Below are 18,607 nucleotides of genomic sequence, written 5' to 3'. Positions count from 1 at the left end.
ATTATCTCGCGTTTGAAAAAACTTTATATTACTTTACTTATGCATAATTGGATTATGAAGGAAGCAACAGCAATCTAAATTTAAAAGCTCTTATCTCAGTAACAAGTAAAATAACATAATTCAAAATCACCAATATGGATCCAGCAAATGGTTCAAGAAACAGACCTCAGGGCTGCAGAGATTTAAATATTGGTATTTAGTATAATTTAATTTAAATGGTTTTGGCTATGAAATATTAATGTTAAGACTGTGAACTGAAAGGACACGCATACAACACGATAAACTCACTAATCTGTGAACACCAGGGCATACTTTACACTATCACAGATCACACCAGTTCAGATAATGGAAATGTGGAAATAAACTGAGCCAAATGCCAACTGGATATGTAAGCCTTTTCTAATGCAAGTCAGTGAGGATGTTGTACAATCAGTGCAACAGACCTGACCACATTTCTTGGCTGGTGACTAAAAGGTAATGCCCACACTAAGTATCAAGTATAAAATGCATGTTTTCCTCTAAAAATCTCAGTCAGAGTTTTCTTACATGGTCAACGCATATATAAAATACAGCCAACTGTGCAAAATGTAAACGGTAGAAATAACAAATAACAAACAAAACAAAACAAAAAAAATGGAGATGTAGAGATGGAAACAAGAAGAAGTCACAATACTGTGGACTGAGAGGACAACTGTTCACAGGGCTCCTCAGTGTTTGGGCTGTCTGAGTTCAGCATCTCTGAGTTCAGCTTCTCTGCATTCAGCTTCTCTGCATTCAGCTTCTCTGCATTCAGCTTCTCTGCATTCAGCTTCTCTGCTTGGCTCTGTTGACTCGCTCCATCTTCAGCACTTGTTGGACTGATTTGGATGTCAGAGCTTGAGTTAGTTATTTTTGACCAACTCTGCTCGTCACCTGAATCAAAGCTTTGCAGTTTGTTAGCAATGTCATGTGGTTTCTTGTTAAACTTGGGTGCCTTAGAATTTTTGTCCACTTGGCTGTAAAGGTTGGCAACGGATCTTTCAATGTCAGCTAGATTCTGGATATTTTTTAGAATCCCTTTAAGCTCCTTCTTATTTCCAAAGTCAGTTCCCGATGGGGTAAGACGAGCAGCGAGTTTTCGCTCTGAGACGGGACGAAGAGAGGACATGGGAGGTAAAGCGGTTGGAACAAACTGGATGACTGGGCGTGGCTGATCGCTGGCAGGGGAGGGAGGAGGGAGCGGCGGTGGGGGTGGAGGAGGAACAGGTTTACTGACAGGAGGGGGAGAGGGTAGAGGGCTATGCTGAGATTTATGAAGACAGGGAGGTGAAGGTGGACCTGAAGGAAGACTAGAGGGGGGAGATGGTGGAGGAGATGTGGGTGGGGATGGAGGATACAGCTGTGGGGGAGGAGGAGGAGGAGGCGGAGGCGGTGGATTTTCTGGTGGGTCTGGTATCATCTCCACAGTGATCTGGCAAGGCTGCACTGTCATGTAGCTGGAAATGCTCGAGCTGAACTTTCTCAGAATAGGTGGAGTTGGTTTCTGGTTGGACGCTTGCCACGGTTCATCTGCCTTGGTAGCGAAAATGCTGGGGGGTACATCTCTGCCCACAGACATAGGGCTTTGAGGGTAATCCATGATGGAGAGAAGAGTTTCTGAGGTCAGCTCCAGCATGTCATCACTATCCATATCCCTGATAAGGATGGAAGTGATCGAGCCATGAGAGTCTCTGTTTTGATTGAGGGTATGCTCCTGGTAGGCTTGCTGCTCAAACTGCCTTGCCTGCTCACGGACTGACAACTTATTGTCTGTGCTGTCGCCGACTTCAAACGCATCCGAACTCCTTGGCCTTTGCTTGCTTCTCATGGCTGCTTGTAGTATCTGCAGCTCCCAATCGGCTTGGTCCATAAGAACTTGTCTTCTTGGCTCGTCATAGCCATGCAGGCCTCTGTGCATGCGAGCAGGCATTGACAAGGTACACCCTGACCCTGCTGAGTGGGGGGGAGAAAAAGAGAACCGCTTTTCAGGCAGATTCTGCCCCTGCATGAAGACTTTAGGGCTGCCAAAGGGACTATTCTCATCATAGATGGGGTTGTGGGTGGTGAGTGGGTTGCCGTCAGAAAGAAGAGTCACGTTGCTGTCGGACTTGGGTAAGTTGCCAAACAATGCTCCGTTGCTACGGGCTGCAATGGAGCGACAGGTAAAGGAGCCAAGAATCCTCTGGCGGTCGGCCTCCGCAATGACAGACTTTTTAGCCCTGCCCCAGTAAAAGGTGGAGGTGAAGAAGAAAGAACACTTAAAACAGTTGAAAACTGATGGATTCGGGGTAAGCGAAGCAAAGAAAAAATGGTGAGGGGAAAGATACAGTGCTATACTATGCTAATCTATTATTTATGACCATTTGTATTGTGACTGATTTTTCAAGGTACCTTCAAAAAACAGTAAGTTTGTTGGTTTAGATGGCCTAATATACTTTTTCTTTTTCTTTTTCTAAAAAAACAAGTTTAAAAAGTTTGATATATTTCGGCACAGTAGGCACCAAAATATGAATTTGACGTATTTTGAGAAAGATAAAATACAGTCTTTAGCAAAAGAGGTAAAGTAAATAGCTGGAAAATGAGTAAAGGGAAAAGGCTCGTAGATGTTCTGTGTTTTGTTCCAAAGTATAAAACAAGAATCCATATTGGATGCATTGGTGCAATCAGTCCAGTCTCAACACAAAGGAATATGAGGAGATGTGGAAAATAAGAGCGACGCAACACAAAAGGATACAATAGTCTAATGGAAAGGGAGAGGGGAAACGTCTATAGTGATAGCTTCTGTCATGCATTGTCTGTAAACAAAGGGAGTTTCACTTTTCCTCCTCCCGACAACACGTCAGTAAGAACGTAAGGAAGCAGGAGTTACAATAAAGACCTTTGCACACCAAGTCTGTGTTTTTAAATGATTTCTAAAAAAATCCATCATCTAATAAAATTGTCACAGAAAGCCTTCACACTGATTTGTGCAAGATGTGCTTAAGTTATGTCTCTATTGTAGATATTCGTAATATAATGCAACATGGAGCCAACAACAGCAAGAAGAGTTTTACCAGCTATTGCTAGGGGTAGTTCTGTGAATCATTTTCTATGAACCCATTAACCCAGCATCATTGATCTTGCCATAAAATGGTTGGTGCTGGGAAACCACATAAAGCGGTTAGTCAAATGTCATTTTTGATAATGACTTTTGCATGTATATTAGCTCTGAGGAGTCATACAACTCTCAACAGGCATTTGACCAATGTGGAAGAACTGCAGAAAATTAAAGCTGTTCAGAAAGGTTTCCATGTCAGCGTGTAAAAATATGACTGAAATGATGACATTGTATTCATTTTTAAAGCTGCAATGTCAGACAACAAATACAGACTTGGTGTGCAAAAGCCTTAAGTTTGAAAAACTGCAACTCCTTAAAAGAGGTAAATTATCAGTACTTATTTCCCCAACTAAAAGTATATTTACACTCAAGGCTTTAAATGATCAAAGAGAAATTCCAGCACTAAGATCACAGAGACATCATCTCTGCAGGACATATCTACAATTAGCCCTCACATGTTCAGCAAAAGCTATAAGAAAGATTGGAGAGGAGGGCGCTGTTGGGTGACATTTAAACATAACATTATCTATAGTCATAGACTTCATATGGCAGAATTACTTACTGCATTCTGAATCCGGAGAGACAAGAGAATAGAAATGATGGAAAGATAAAAAACAGACAGATGGTAAGGTAAACGTCAGAGGTTTTGATGAGACAGGAGGACACTGATGAAGTGTACGGCAAGTTTCTGAATTCTGAGCTTAAGAGCCATACTGACTCACTCACAATATAACTTTCTGCAAAGTAAGTTTTAGAGTGATTTAAACACAATTGTTTGGCACCAACGTCTTTTATTTTTTTTCAACAGGTTGGAAAATTAACCCCTGCAAGTAATTACATTGCTATCATACAATGTAATTGATCATATTTTTGCTGCTACAGAACCAAAAATCAAAATTGATAAAACCTTAAGGAAAGCGGTCTGAACTTACACTCCTTTGACTCGCAAGCATTAACACTTGATCACAAAATCAGGAAAGCTTTTAAAAATAAAAGTGAAATTTAATTATGCTGAGGGAAAGTTGTTTTCATCGTACTCTGTAGGGAAGCTTAGGCAGCACTCAATGGACTGTAGGTATTAATCAAAAGAAGGTTTAAAGTAATGTATTAACTTAAACACTCTCTTACCTTGAGAGATGGTCTTGCAAAAATGCATACACAGTCAAATTAGAAACACACGCATAAGCTAAAGCCTAATCGCCAGCTGTTCTGTGGCATATAGAGTGGTTGTGCACATCAAAAGTGGATCATTAGTAGGAAGACAAAAAGCAGAGAAATGAAATGGATCCAACAACTCATATGTCAGAGGCAGCGTAGAGGTTTATGAGTTCAACAATCAGAACAACCAGAATAGCTAGTATTTGTTTAAAAGATGAGTCTGCTTTTTTAAAAAGAAATGTTATATATTAAACTGTAGGCTTGAAAGGCAGGAAAATGCCAAGAGATTAGCACAAGCATTCAAGCACCTAGCCACCTCCAGTACCTGCAGAACACAGAAAGTGTTAGGATGTGTGAAATGGGAGACAAATACCAAAGGGACATGACTCACATGCTGCTGTCGCCCAGCTCTTCATAGAGGTTGGCAGTGGGAGCAGCTGCTGGAGCTGTTTTCCCTCCTGGTGGCAGAGCCATCTGAATCCTGGCAGTTTTGGCGCACTCTGCCTGTCGCCTGTGCACAGTTACAGTCGCACTTGTCATTGTATACAGTTAAAACTAAAACTACCGACATACCCTTGGTCATACCTAAGAAGAACTTTGGAAAAAGATTGAGAGGAAGACAAATTGTAGTGCAATGAAGTATACTAAGCATCCATATCAATGCACAGACACTTTCTACACAGTTTATGCAAGAAAAGAGTCTCTAAAACTATTTTTTATGGAAAGAGCCCCAAGCTGTTCTTCCAATTTGCTTCACTTTAGAAAATAAATCATTTGAATCAATTTAATTTCATGCAGACTAATAATTACGCAGCCTTTAACCTTTAAGTCAAAACTGACTGCCATTTACGTCCTGGTTTGATCAGCCACCCCTTTATTTCATGTGTGAATCTTAAGTGGGCTTGGCATTACTAACAACCCCTTGCAAACTTAAAGGAAGCATTTGTTCAGCAATATCACCCAAAAAATTGTTTAATGGAGCTTGAAACATGTTTTCAAATATGGGAGCAGGGAGGCGATAAGCTAAATCTAAACCTCAGACTTGAAAATGTCCGCCGGAATTAGCAATATTCTATTATATATATTATATATCTATATTCTAATACTTCTGATTATTTGAGTTATCTACAATATAACTATCCGCACAAACATTACCATACATGCATTTAAACCATGGGACACTTGATAAATGATGTGACTGATCAACAGTTTCTGACAGAGTGAAACCATGTGTCTAGTTGGCTTCGGGTTGACTTTCCTTTTGAACTTTTGTCGGATTTTCCACTTGAAGAGAGGCTGTTCTGCCAAATTACGCATTCGGTCTGTAATCCACAAGCTGAGTCAGTGTCGCTTCATGTCATTATGTCAGTGACGTGACAGAGAGGTGGCATTAACAAGGATGCATTTAGTATGTCACAATGTCATGGCAGTCAGCCCATTTTTAGATAACTAATGAATAATGAGAGAAGTATGCTTTTCACACACCCACACACACACACTGAGCAAAAAAAGAAGTTATTACTTACTCTTTGAACCTGGTGAGAGTTTTTGATGCAGAGAAAAAGAAAATGAAAGAAGATTAAAGGACAAAAATTAATACACACATCTGTATAAATATTACTAGTATTTATAAATAGATTAGATTTACTGTCTGGACAACCTCGATTTAGGAAGCTTGTTTGGTAAAGTTAAACTCTTTCTAGAAAGAAGCTTTGACGTCTCCAGCGGTGACTGCATGGCTACATGTAAAAGAAAAGCCGTTGCTTTTTTTCTGAAGGGAATCTGTTATGCTTCATCCTGCCATTGCTAATTTACAACAAAATGTGATTATTCCAGATGAGTGGACAAATTGATGTTTTACAGTCAATTCCAAATTGACGCAACACTGATTTATGTTGACAAACACAAATGCGAGGATTAACTTCACCATAGTCATATCGTCTCCAGCAAAGTGGCATCTGCTCTGGCAGTTTGTGTGTTAGGTCTAATGTCACCATAAACGGTATTCTGCTGTGTGCTGCCTGTGCATTTGGATTAGGTCAACTTCTCTACCCATCTGCTGCAAATAAACGCTTGCCAAAACCTAATCTTCTGCAGGATACCAACGATTAAACGGGATGAGAGCCTTGTTTCTGCCAAATGACAGTTCGTTTACTTTACTAAATGGTGCTTCAAACAAAATGCATCGGATTTTTGTGAACTGCAATGTTTGCATCTATGAGAGCAAAAGAGCCAGAAAAAAAACAGGAACACATACTGCTTTGTGTATGTGTGTGCATCGGGCAAAGATGATTAAGCATTGTGAGGACGCGCTTGACTGTCACAATTGGCTGTAGACGTTTGTCATAAATGAGTATTAATTAATCAACTTTCACAGAGCATGAGCAGGAGATTAGCCCAGCAGAGTGCGCACTCAGCATGTCTGATGAGAGATACATCGCAAGAGACAAGCAAAAACGCACACAGAAAAGGCAGCGGCCGAGCCAGAAGTGCTCTCACTTTATCTTAAATGCTTAGCTAATTTCTTTTTTTGTTAGTGATGCTGTTTGAAGTTTTTCTGGCTTTGCTCTAACAGGCCACAGTGTGGAGAGTTTAAATAACCATTTAGCTTTGAATGATGAACATTTGGTTTCTCTGTGCAAACTTCCATGCTTTAAAAATGTGAGAGTAGCACAATATCTCCCAAGACGGTGGTCGGCTTAATTGAAATGCATTTCCCTATTAATTTCCAACCAACCAGTTAAATATGATTAATCGACTGCAGAAGTCAGTAATTATTACTACAGTACTTACTGTTTGTAGGTCACCATGACGATGAGGATGGCAGGGATGCAGCAGAGGATAATGATGATGGCCAGGGCAAGGAGAGCGCCCTCTGTGTAGCCCACGGCCTGAGCAGCCTTCTTCACGCTGGCCACAACATCCGGTGAGCGGATCTCAAGGACGCGACCGCCTTCGCCCAGGTGTGGTTGGAATTCCTTATTGATTTCCAGCACATTCCCATCAAGAAATCTGTCATTTGCAAAACAGAATTAGAACCAGACAAAAAAGCTCTATAGCAGCAAAAAGTCAAATTTAACCTGACTTACTAGAAGTCAGAAGAGTTTATTGGAACAGTTTCAGCTTACGTTCTCACAACCTGCAGTACATGAGTTGTTTAAGTGACATTAGTCACATGCATATTATTGGGCCAAAACCAGGTGAGTGAGTGCTGTGATGGGTAATTCCATATTTATAGTTGAATACCTTTGTGTTTGCTGTGCTTGGTAATTGATATTATTAGCTGCACACATTTCTTTTGCTTTAGTGGGCATTTGACTAAGAGCTCTTTTTGGGAGTAGAAGTTCACATTTTTGCAATTATGTTATTATTATGCTGTGCATTTTGCGTCAATTGCGCACAGTGCCACTCTCTAGTATTGCATCACAGCAGGTGATGTTCACAGCTGTATATTGTGGGGCGCCCCTATAATTAAAATACAAAAAGGTTTTTGGCCTGGGGCTTCAAACCCCAGGCTAAAAGCTGGCTCAAAGATAGCTCTAGCCCATAGTGGCCCAGTAGAATAAATGTGGCTGTTAGTAAATTGTAGCCTCACCATTCACTACACATTCAAATTTTATATCAGAGAGAAAAACTGCAGTGAAATGAGAGTAGACTCCCTCTACATTTGACTTGGTTCCCGGTGGCTATTTTAATCGACTGATTACTACAGGGTAAATACCTTTTTGATTATCTGGAAACTGCCTTGCCAAGCTTTGCTCCTCTGGCTCAATTTATATGTTCAATTTATTATGAGCTACATGTGTAAGCTGCTCAACGGCTTATTTGTTCTTCAATCATAGTAACGTCATTAATGTTTGAGACTGTTACACTTTCACAGCAACTGAATGCATTCTGGGAACATCTTTAGATTCTAGTGTCAGCCTAAATAATATACAAAAAAATAATCTTGGCTACACTCTCCTCAAACTGTGCACAGTTACTGTTGCTGCAGCTATCTTTATTGTTAAGAACATTTACAGAATAAATTATAGTTGAAATAAGAAAAATAAAACACTTTAAACAAAGTGCTATTTTCAACAGTATTTGGTAGAGAACCAAAACCTAATGTGCTTTTGAAGGTTTGAGCATTTTTCCAAAGTCAGTGACATAATTCAGATAACTACATAATATATGATCCAAAAGCAACATGGGGTTTGGATCTTACAGATCTTCCATGATCAGATCATACAAATGTATTTCTAACTGTATGTGCAAATGAAAAAATATATACGGCTGTTGATTCACATTTTTTTCTGAATTATTATCAATACCATGGTGAAATATACACGTATAATAAATCCACCAACAATTGTCATGTTCCAATACTATTTTGTGAAAATAAGCTGCTGCAACAGAAGAGCTTTCAAACATTCGGCATCACAAAGGAGTAAGCACGCTGCCATGTCCAATTACTGTCATTTCTGTTTTCCTATAGATGGATAAATGAGTGGAAATGAAGGTTATTCACTGGACTCTGGCAATCTATCCCCTTGAGAGCAAAAATGGTAGCGAGCGCTGCATCCAAGGTGGAACAGGGACAAGCTGTAATACAAAAAACATACTAACAATGCTGTCTCTCCTTCTGTGATCCAACGCCAAAGTCACAGCTATAATACATACAATTACCCCTCAACACTGTCAGATGTGCACTGCATGCATACAAAAAGCCTTTTCATCTCTAATCTATATGATTTTCCTGACAGCATCTAAGGAAGGAGAAACTAATTAAAGCAGGAACGTACAAAACTTATTTCAAAATGAGCTCCTCTCTCTCAAAAGCTGTCACTGCCATGATAATAGCTATTTTAGATTTATTTATTTATTTATTTTAAAGTGCCAACCTCCCCAGGGCTCCAGTCTTGGTTTTAAAAACATATATGTTATGCACCTCAGATGGTCAAGATTATATCGGTAGCGTTTGGAAATAAGTTCAGAACATATGCAAAACGGGGGTTGCGCAATATTTGAAAAATGTATGCTCATTGTAATGTCAACATGGTCAACACTCGTATCAGCATCAGCAAAGACAGCTTGGACTGCCATAAATGGCCGGCTACAGATCTCTGCAGCAAATATTTTACACTCTAGTAGTATAGTAGGAATTAGTAGGATGAGCTTGGGTGTATTAATGAGGGCTGCATTCAACTAACCAGCATGCACAGATGCAGAATTGGATCCCTGTTAACACATCTGAGCTCATCACCATATGCTGAAGAATTTGTTTATATAACTGAAGTCATCGTCATATTCAACAATGACACTGCATATCACTTCTTTTCCAAACACATTGTAGAGTCTTACACAAAATCTTTGAATGTCGTATAACAGGTGGGGGATGGAGGGGGTTCCTATTGATTCAAAACTCTCATGCTCTGGTGGAGTATGCCTTTGAAGATTGGTGTCTGATTGGTTTGACAGATGGAATAAGAAGCATGACAAAGATAAGTGCAATACTGTCATAGTCCCAGCTAAGGCCAAGGACTTTTTTTTTTTTCCTTCTGATGGATTGGTAACATGTCTTCCATGCACTTTTCTGTGGTGCTCTGCCTCTCTTTGGTGTTTTAGCACACTGTCTCAGACCAACAGACCCTGGGCACTTTCTAGCTCTGCATCCTGAAAAGGAATAAAATGTTTTGCAGGCATGTTCCCCGGCTGCCAGAACAGCCTTTGAGGTACTGGCATAATGGGTTGGTACGTCATAACAAAACAAGTGTTAGTCTGGACTTATTTAAGCAAAATTCCCCAACTCACTTGAAGAGCTCCTGGCGTGAAATGGCCCTGTTGGTGACCGGGTCAATGGCGTACACCATCAGGTCGGACTTACTGTAGTCCTCCAGCTCATACCCATCACCATGACGACGTGGCCCAATGGACTCTACGATCACCTTGGCACCTGGAATCTGATCCTGGACATGGCGCTCTAGAATACTGAAATTAAACCAAAACAGCAAATTAAACTCTTTGAGAAATAATAAATGCTAAACTATAAAAGAAACAAGAGAACGACTTAGAACAACAATCATAGATAAATTCATCTAAAATAATACCTGGCAACTTAGTGCCCCAAGAAATTTTACAGCCACCAATCTTAAATGCACCACCCTGGCAGTTATTGTCTCACTGGGTACCTATTTGCCGCTCTAGGCAAAATAAGGCTCTGGTAATCCTTTTTTAACATGCCTTACAATAGAGCCAATAAAGGAAAACCTTGGCATGGAGGATAACAAATTTAAATACTCAAGTAAAATGGTCCTGGATTATTATCCGACCTCTATGATAGCAACACCGTAAGGAGCTTAGCAAAACAAATTTGTGTGTTTTTCAGCCTAAAGAGAAGTCACTTGCGTGGAAGAGACACAGCAAGCTCTTGAAAACAACTATTAACACCCATTTGCCTTTCAGATTGACTAATTTGGTTAAACCCTGTGCCCAAGAGCCACTAAAACGATGATTCAAGAATGGCTATCATTAATTAATTTGGCAAAGGAGAACATACTTCCATAGTTCAGTAGAACTCCCAACGTGTCATGCATAATGCAATACTACCACTTTGTCAGAAACCTCTGGCATCAGACGATAATGCATCATACCACACTTATTGTGTTTTTTAAAGTGCAAGTCTAACGTTGCAAAGCAGTGTATTTTAGATAAACCCCAGTGGGGACACCAGTTTGCCACAAACAATACAGACAACAACCACACAACAGGGGATAAGGTCCATAAATGTATTAACCGACATGATTATCAGTGTAACGTGGATAACTTATCCAAACTATCAACTGGTAGTCTTTGTGCAAAAATTTTAACAAAATATATGCAAGTGTGAACGGAGAAAAGATAATAATGAAAATTGGTGTCACATAGCACTAAGAGGTATATGAACTGCAAACTAAACCGCATCACAACAGCAAGGCCAAAGATCACCTGTATGTTTCTCAAGGAACTGGCTTTAACAGAAGGAGGTTTTCATACACACATCTCAATAATGATAAATTGATCATGACATCAATGATATTTTCTTAGTGAACAAAAAGAGGCAACGCAACACATTCAAATGGAATATTATCTTTATTTTTATAGTTGTTTGGCAGAACTGATGTCACCAAACCACCTGTGGTTCTTTAAAAGGGAAAAACAAAAACTTTTTTTTTTTTTTTCTTTTTTTTTAAGAGGTCAAGGAAATGTACTGGAAAATATGTCTCATGTATGAGAAAAGAACGAGTTATGAAGTAGCAGGCATCTGATTAAAGAGACATCTATCTTTTTATAGCAGCAGACAGCCTCATTTATGTAAACCCAAAAATAAGTCTTAGCACCATGCACACACCAATATGAGTTTCTTCTCACACAACAGGTGCATATGGGCTGATTTCTTAACTTTCAAAAAACATGACTTTTGTCTTACCGAATGATTTCGTCCTTGTTCTTTTCCAATAAAGTAGGAGGGACAGTGGACACAACGACTTGCATGTCCAGTGCGTTGACCACAGAAACCTGTGAGAGTAAGTGGGACAAAGAGGCTAAGAAACAAAGACGGAGATGTGGAAAAAAAAAAAAAGCGTAGACAGGAAATCAAGATAAATTCTGATTAAGGCAGTTAATCACATCTCCCACTGTGAGTCTGGTCGACTCATTCAAATGATCCTTTCGGTGCAGCAAGTCAGGCCTCCTAATTGCGTGACTGTATTGGTGCCACGCGGCAAACCTAACAGGGCATAATTCTGATGGCACAGTTAAGTGCATAGGCAGCAGCCTCTGTGCTCTGAAGCAAAATCTCCCATGTGGCTTCTGTGAAATTAGGTTTCCCCCTTGAAAATTAACGAGCGCCGTGGTTAAGCACTCACTGCTCTCTCACATTCAGGCAATGTCCTAGACTCTCCTTCTGTCTCATTAGAGACTTGTTAGCTAGACATATTTCACTGGAACGAAAAATAAGCCTGCCCACAGTCAGGAAATATAAGCACTGAATTGGGGGCAAAGCTGAGCCCAAACAGCGGGTGTGCGGGGAAATTACTGGGAAAAAAAGACAAACATACAGACCAGCAGATGCGCATTATGTGTACAGAGTTAATTCTCAAGGCTAAAAGAAAGGCTTTAATTGGCTCACCAGCCAGTGGCAGAGGCCACACATTGAGTGTTTTCTACCTTATGTGAATGTTTTGACTGATTGTAACTAAAACATGTTTTGCTGAGTGAAAGCCAAAGCTCGTCATCTAGGTTCATAATGACAAGTTATTATAACGAAGAACAGAGACGAGCTTCCACCGAGAAAAATCAAATTTACCCTCATATATTGATTGCCTTTTCTTAATGACAGCATCTTTTGATTCATTGATGCAAAGAGCCTTTAATGCCTAAAACTCCCTTTGTAGACACAAATAAAAGACTCCAAGTATGAACGAATAAGTATACACAAGTATACACATACTGCAGTGCTGGTGCAATAATAAATATCAACTGATAATTACAACATTTTGATAAGAACTCATTAATTTGTGATCACAAATGATTGAGCAGCATGCAGTTTGAAATAAACAGATTAGAAGGTTTTCGGGGTTGAACTTATTGATGGCTGCTAGAGTCGTGAGGTTCTTGGGACTACAGAGATCTTTAGATCTTTAAACCCATAATGATCTGAGCCATGATGAACTCATGCATGCAGGTACACTCATTTGTTGCATCGAGTCTAAATGGGCTAAAACCTTTATCGTGTTTGATGTTAAATCACCTTCATACACTTTCACCTGATCAGATTTCTCTCCGTTTTGAATCACTCACAAATCTATACAAAGCTGCAGTATGATCTTTCATCAGAAAAACATCAACGGTTTCCATTCCTTTTGAAAAAACGGCTGCTGCTTTTTCCTCACATAGTTAGCTTCTCAGAAAACACACTTTTAGTAGAATCATTATGAGACGTTTTGTTCCATTATTAAGATCATCAGTAAATGAGGAGCTCTGTCTTGAGATTGACACCAGTTATCTTAAAGGCATGAGAAAAAGGAAGTGTGAAAATCTATACAGCTGAGGCCAAGTTTGCTGTACAAACCACTTACAGCATGCACCAATATGCCTCGGCTCAAGCAGTGACATATAAGCCAAGGACTTGGAGTACATATGCACACTGTATACATTTATTAGTGCCTACATACTCACACTCACTTCTAAAGCCTCAAACTGGATACTTACCACCACTTCAGCACTGCTGCTGAGACCTTTGCCGTAGTCATCTGTAGCGATAACTTCAAACTTGAAGTAGGACCTGCGCATATTTCGAAACATGATGGCCGACTTGATGATACCCGTGTAGGTCTCAATGACAAAGCTGTCCTGGCCCTCTGCTGTGGGTGGGACAATCAGACGGTATGCCATGGCACTATAATTCCCAGTGTCTACATCAGTGGCCTGTAAAACACACGTAGCACACGGCAGTAAACTAGACAATTCAGTTCAATTCAATTCACTTTTATTCATATAGCGCCAAATCACAACAAATGTCCTCTTAAGTCACTTCAAAACAGAAAGAAAACAATGTCCAATGAAAAAACCTCATCTACAATAGACCTTTTTTTATAGCCGTCATTTTGACTTGCCTCTGCATAAAAAGCTCAGATGTAATGAATGACATTAACAATGGCAAAGTTGCTTTTACCGGCCGAGCAAAGCTTGACAATTAAACAGCACAAGAGCCAAAATAGAATGCAGCCACCATTAATACCCCTGTGCTTTCCTGCTGTGATATATCATAATGTCTCCTGTAACATCATAAAAAAAAATAAGTCTACTGATTGAATCCTTGACCATGAAGTTGTTTATTTAGATCCAAGGATATTGCACCTTTGTCCATTTCACAGACTTACCACATGAAATAATTTAGCTTTTGCCAGAGGAGCCAAATACTTTCCTGTATGACTCATAGCTGATTTACCCAAAGTCATTTATGTTAGACAAATCCAAAGAGTTAATTTTGTGCATATTATTTTTTTTTCTTACTAATATTCACTCTGTTTTAGCTCTGTTTTGGGTCTCTCGGGGGAAATAACAGGGACTTTTGCTGCTAAGTGCTACACTATGTTCCCAAGCATATTGCTAACTGTCTGTCTGCCACATGGGGTTGATGAGGTAGTGTACAGAGAGTTTTTTCCAAGAAAACTGCAATTCTGTGCTCAAAAAGGATCCTATGAGAGCACTGAGAGTGAACCAAAACAGAAATGTCAAGGCCAGAGAGCTAAACAATGAGCTGGAACTTGCCATAAAGTTGCCATAAAGCAGAGGAAGGCTGCAGAGTCAGGGGGGAATCCTCAGTAGTTTCTTCACTATGAGCAATAAACATCTGATATACTGTTTTAACATACCGATTATATTTAGTGTTTAAAAAAGTGCAAACCATGGCAGTTACGATCACTGGATTTTTCAGAAGGCGCATTGTTCATCTGAAGATTTAGATCAGATCAAGTAAAAAAGACGTCATTCTCAAAAACAGCATTTGAAGATCACACTCTGAAAAAGCTTGAGACAATACTTTATCGTGAGGCAAGAAAAAAATCCAGAAAGTTCTTTAGTTCTCCAGTTCTCTGAGGCACTGGGTCTGATTGGCAATTGAGCTCACATGCAGGCATCTATTTTCAGAGTGCTTGTCTGAGGCTGGTGACACTGATAAATAGACACAATCTTTCTCTCTTTTTTTTCCCCCTTTCTCTCTGGCAATAGGTACATGAGGCGTAAGGTGGTGGTGGTGGTGGTGGTGGTGTGGTCGTCCAAGTGGAAGGACAGCATAAATCAACACAGTCAGATGTCCTCACCGGGTAAATTTTCTACCATCAACATCATTTATGTAGGACATACCTTTAAAAGTTTTATATTACGGGGAGAAAATGCTAAGCATTTATCATTAAAAATCTCTCAGAACGCAAGAGAATAAAGATTTTATGAAAGAGCAATAAGGGGCTCATCTTGTTGAAAACGTAAAAAGAAAAGGGGGGTAGCCGAGTAATTTGCCTTTCCATGAGTCCTTTTACTAATTGATTAAAATCATCACACAAAACAGCATGTAATCATGTAGTCATACATGTTCTACTTCTTTTTGTACACATTTATCCCATCAATTAAAGATTTTTCTCTCAACTTTCCCACAACACCAAACGTAGACTTTGGAAAGTTTGTCCACTTTCATAAAAAATGTATGCCAATTCCTGTTTGTGACTATTTTCATTCAACCTATTTCTGGCCAGGAATAAAGGCTGCGTGACTGGTTAAGAGGTATAAACACAAAAAATTCCATTCCCCAGGCAAAATACAGGATCCATCGAACTCATAATTCTGCACTTTGGAGTGTACCTCAAGTTAATAGAAAACAGATCGATACACAGAGATTTTTAATTGGTCAGGTACAGTTTCATATCTTTGAATCTTTACATGTTGAGAGAACCTGGGCAACTAAAACTTATCTGAAAGATGCATAGTTTTCATCCCTCTCTAAGGTTTCAACCTGGACAGGATTTTATGACGATTTAATTTCCTGGAGACTCACTGAAACTCTGCCCCCAACACTACTTGAGTGGTCACAATGACTTAGTTCTAAAACTGAACTTTAACTTGTATTTTTCTAGCCATAATCTTCTTCTGGCACTTTTTCAGGCCTAAAGAAGTCAGTTTTTTTTTTCTTGCCATAGGAAGGGCCCAAAGAAGATCTTATATTGATGTGGTGATTGATATAACACTGTCATAACACAGCATATAACTATGAGGATTCAGCTTTTGGGTGAAACACACACACACAAAAAAAAGGAATCTTGGACATGTGTTATCTTTTCTGGCTCTCTTTTTGTCCCTTATAGGAAATTTAGCCTCAGCAAAAAGAAAACGGATTTAAAATTAGGCTTTCATTCACAGACAAACCAGATAAATAGGAAATTAACTTGTTTCCCATTCTCACTAGAGTTTTTCAGCTAAACATAAAAACAATCATTTTGTGGTATGCCAAATTCGACATCACAAACACACCAGAAAAAGGTAGAAAGGTAAGCAACAGGAAGGCTAGTAAAAATATAAGGCAATCAATTAGACAAACTTTCATTTTTTTCTTCAAACTCAACCAGCCTTCTTTACCTCCATGACACAACATCTTGTGGGAGCCTCGAGCCAGTAGGGTTAGAAATGAGTGAGCCCCTTGAAATGAGCACAGTTTGCATATATCAGGTGAAATTCATATTCACGCGTTCCAGGACCAAATCATAATTAACCTGTATGCAAAAGTGCAATCAAAAACAGCCGTTAACAGTAGTCAAAGCGGTCATATTATTGTTTAAAGTGTGTGGATTACAACAGTGTTTCCCAAACGGGGGTACGCGGAGGTACTGCAGGGGGTACACGGCGCACAAGGAGTTTTTTTTTTTTTTTTTTTTTTTGTGCAGCTGTTTCCACATTGTCCCCAGATCTAGCAAAGCTGATGAAAGACAAGCAAGCTCAAGCTTCTCACTAAAGACCAGATCATACTACAGTAGTGAGTATTTTGATAAAGGTTTTGTTTCAGATATTAACTATTAAAAAGCACTTTTATGGAGGACTGTTTATGAAGGAGACTCCAGTTTTGTGATGAATGTTACACGAGTTAGGCCCGTTAATGTATTCTTAAAAAGAGAGAGAAATGAGTTATGGTCATGTATTCTTAAAAAAAAGAGAAATGTTACTTGTTTAAGTTAGATAACAAAGGAAGATTATTTTGATTTAGTATTTATACTATTTTGGTAAATTATTTATATTTCAAGAAAATGTTTTTTATTTAATTTAATTTATTTATTTGAATAGGGACAATGCACATTAATGAACATCAGTATAAAAACAAATGTAAATATGCCGGATATAGCTACAAAGCTAGTTTTCATCCGTAGTCCCTAGGCAGGCAAATACACAAGAAAGAAAATACATAAAAAAAAATATATATATATAAAAAATATATAATATACAATAGAAGCATCACAGGGAATGTTTAGAGTCTAACGGTCACATGACTGGTTTGCCATAGTTTGAGCTGAGCTCTAAAGCTGATCAGTGTGGGGCTCTCCTAGCATGGGAATTCCCATGCTGCTTTGCGCGCGATTTCATTCTCACTGCAAAGTCAGCCTGGAAACCACCGCCCTTATTTTTGCCAGAGTTTGGGAACCAATCACAGAATGGGGGGGGGGGGGGGCAAGACGATGACAACGTCTATGCGCTACACCGAAGCTTGTAGAGTGTTAATCCAACATGGCAGCGGACACAACGTTACCGTTCGATGCAGCCTTAGAAAGTGTTTTAAGTAGCTTAGAGCGCAAGTTTACTTTTTTTCTTCTTCTTCCTAGTTGAATTTCTGTCGTCATCTGGTATAAGTGATACAATTGGCTATGAATCGTGCGCAAAGCAGCATGGGAAGAACCAGACGCCATTTGATAGACATTCGTAGCGCCCAATAAATGGCTCTAGGCATTCGTAAACCACGCCTCAAATACGAGAAAATGCACACCTAGTTCCCAGACCACCATCTCATCGAGATTGTGGACGCGTCAGCCAGGCTAGGGCTCTCCCGTATGTGCAGAAGAAGACTGTTCCAGATGTTCGTGGCCCTCACAGAGAGAGTGTTCTGTCCAAAAGTTGTTTTCCTGTGGGAGACCTCATAGTCTCCTCTGGAGGAGGCCCTTGTTCTCAGGCCACTTGAATTCCTAGGTTTGAACAAGGTAAACACTGGAGGTGGGGCTAGCCCATGTAGCGCTTTATAAATGAAGCATACATACTTAAAATTAATACAATTTTCAAAATTTAAAAGATTGTACTTGTTTAAAACATTACATACATGAAAACAATTGGGTTTTCGGGCAAAAACTTTAAGATATTTTTTGTACAGTGATTCAATTAATTTCAGATTGCTAGCTGTGGTGAGAGACCAACTTGTGATGCAGTATTCAATGTGAGATAAAATCATTTAATGGAGAAACATTCTGGCAGCACCAAGTGTTAAAAAAGATCTGATTTGTTTAAAAATTTTAAGGTTAAATTTGACAGTATTGGCCAGTTTTTTAATATGATTTTTGAAGGTCAAAGTGGAATCAAGTATCACGCTGAGGTACTTGAATTCTGTCACAAGTTGTAATTCTTCTCCTCTCAAGAATACTCCGGAACTTTTTATTTCTTTTGATTGCTTTGAGAACATCAAACAGACCGTTTGTTTGCAATTGAGAAGCAAACATGATTTGAAAAGCCAGTCATGTACTTGCTCCATGGCTGAGGTCAGAATAGAAGCTACCTCTTTAACGCTCC

At 39.4% G+C, this 18,607-nt stretch overlaps 2 protein-coding genes across 2 annotated transcripts in view; both read right to left on the bottom strand.

Annotated features, from left to right (window-relative positions):
- The window catches only part of LOC142394780 (protocadherin-15-like), a 211,494-nt gene that overhangs the window by 11,268 nt on the left and 181,619 nt on the right, over window positions 1-18,607 (bottom strand). Inside the window, exons 29-34 of the mRNA XM_075478392.1 lie at window positions 13,505-13,720; window positions 11,721-11,809; window positions 10,067-10,243; window positions 7,067-7,285; window positions 5,800-5,808; window positions 4,665-4,784 (exon numbers count right to left, since the gene is read on the bottom strand). Coding sequence (XP_075334507.1) covers window positions 4,665-4,784; window positions 5,800-5,808; window positions 7,067-7,285; window positions 10,067-10,243; window positions 11,721-11,809; window positions 13,505-13,720 — 830 coding nt within the window. The remainder of the gene's footprint in view (window positions 1-4,664; window positions 4,785-5,799; window positions 5,809-7,066; window positions 7,286-10,066; window positions 10,244-11,720; window positions 11,810-13,504; window positions 13,721-18,607) is intronic.
- Window positions 665-3,682, bottom strand: LOC142398583 (protocadherin-15-like). Its single transcript, XM_075482644.1, has 2 exons — window positions 3,678-3,682; window positions 665-2,237 (listed from the first exon to the last, which is right to left on the bottom strand). Exons 1-2 carry the CDS (start codon window positions 3,680-3,682, stop codon window positions 665-667), a joined length of 1,578 nt encoding a protein of 525 aa, XP_075338759.1.

Source organism: Odontesthes bonariensis, chromosome 2 (assembly GCF_027942865.1).
Source record: "Odontesthes bonariensis isolate fOdoBon6 chromosome 2, fOdoBon6.hap1, whole genome shotgun sequence".
Lineage (NCBI taxonomy): Eukaryota > Metazoa > Chordata > Actinopteri > Atheriniformes > Atherinopsidae > Odontesthes > Odontesthes bonariensis.
This window is presented reverse-complemented; position numbering and strand designations above follow the sequence as displayed.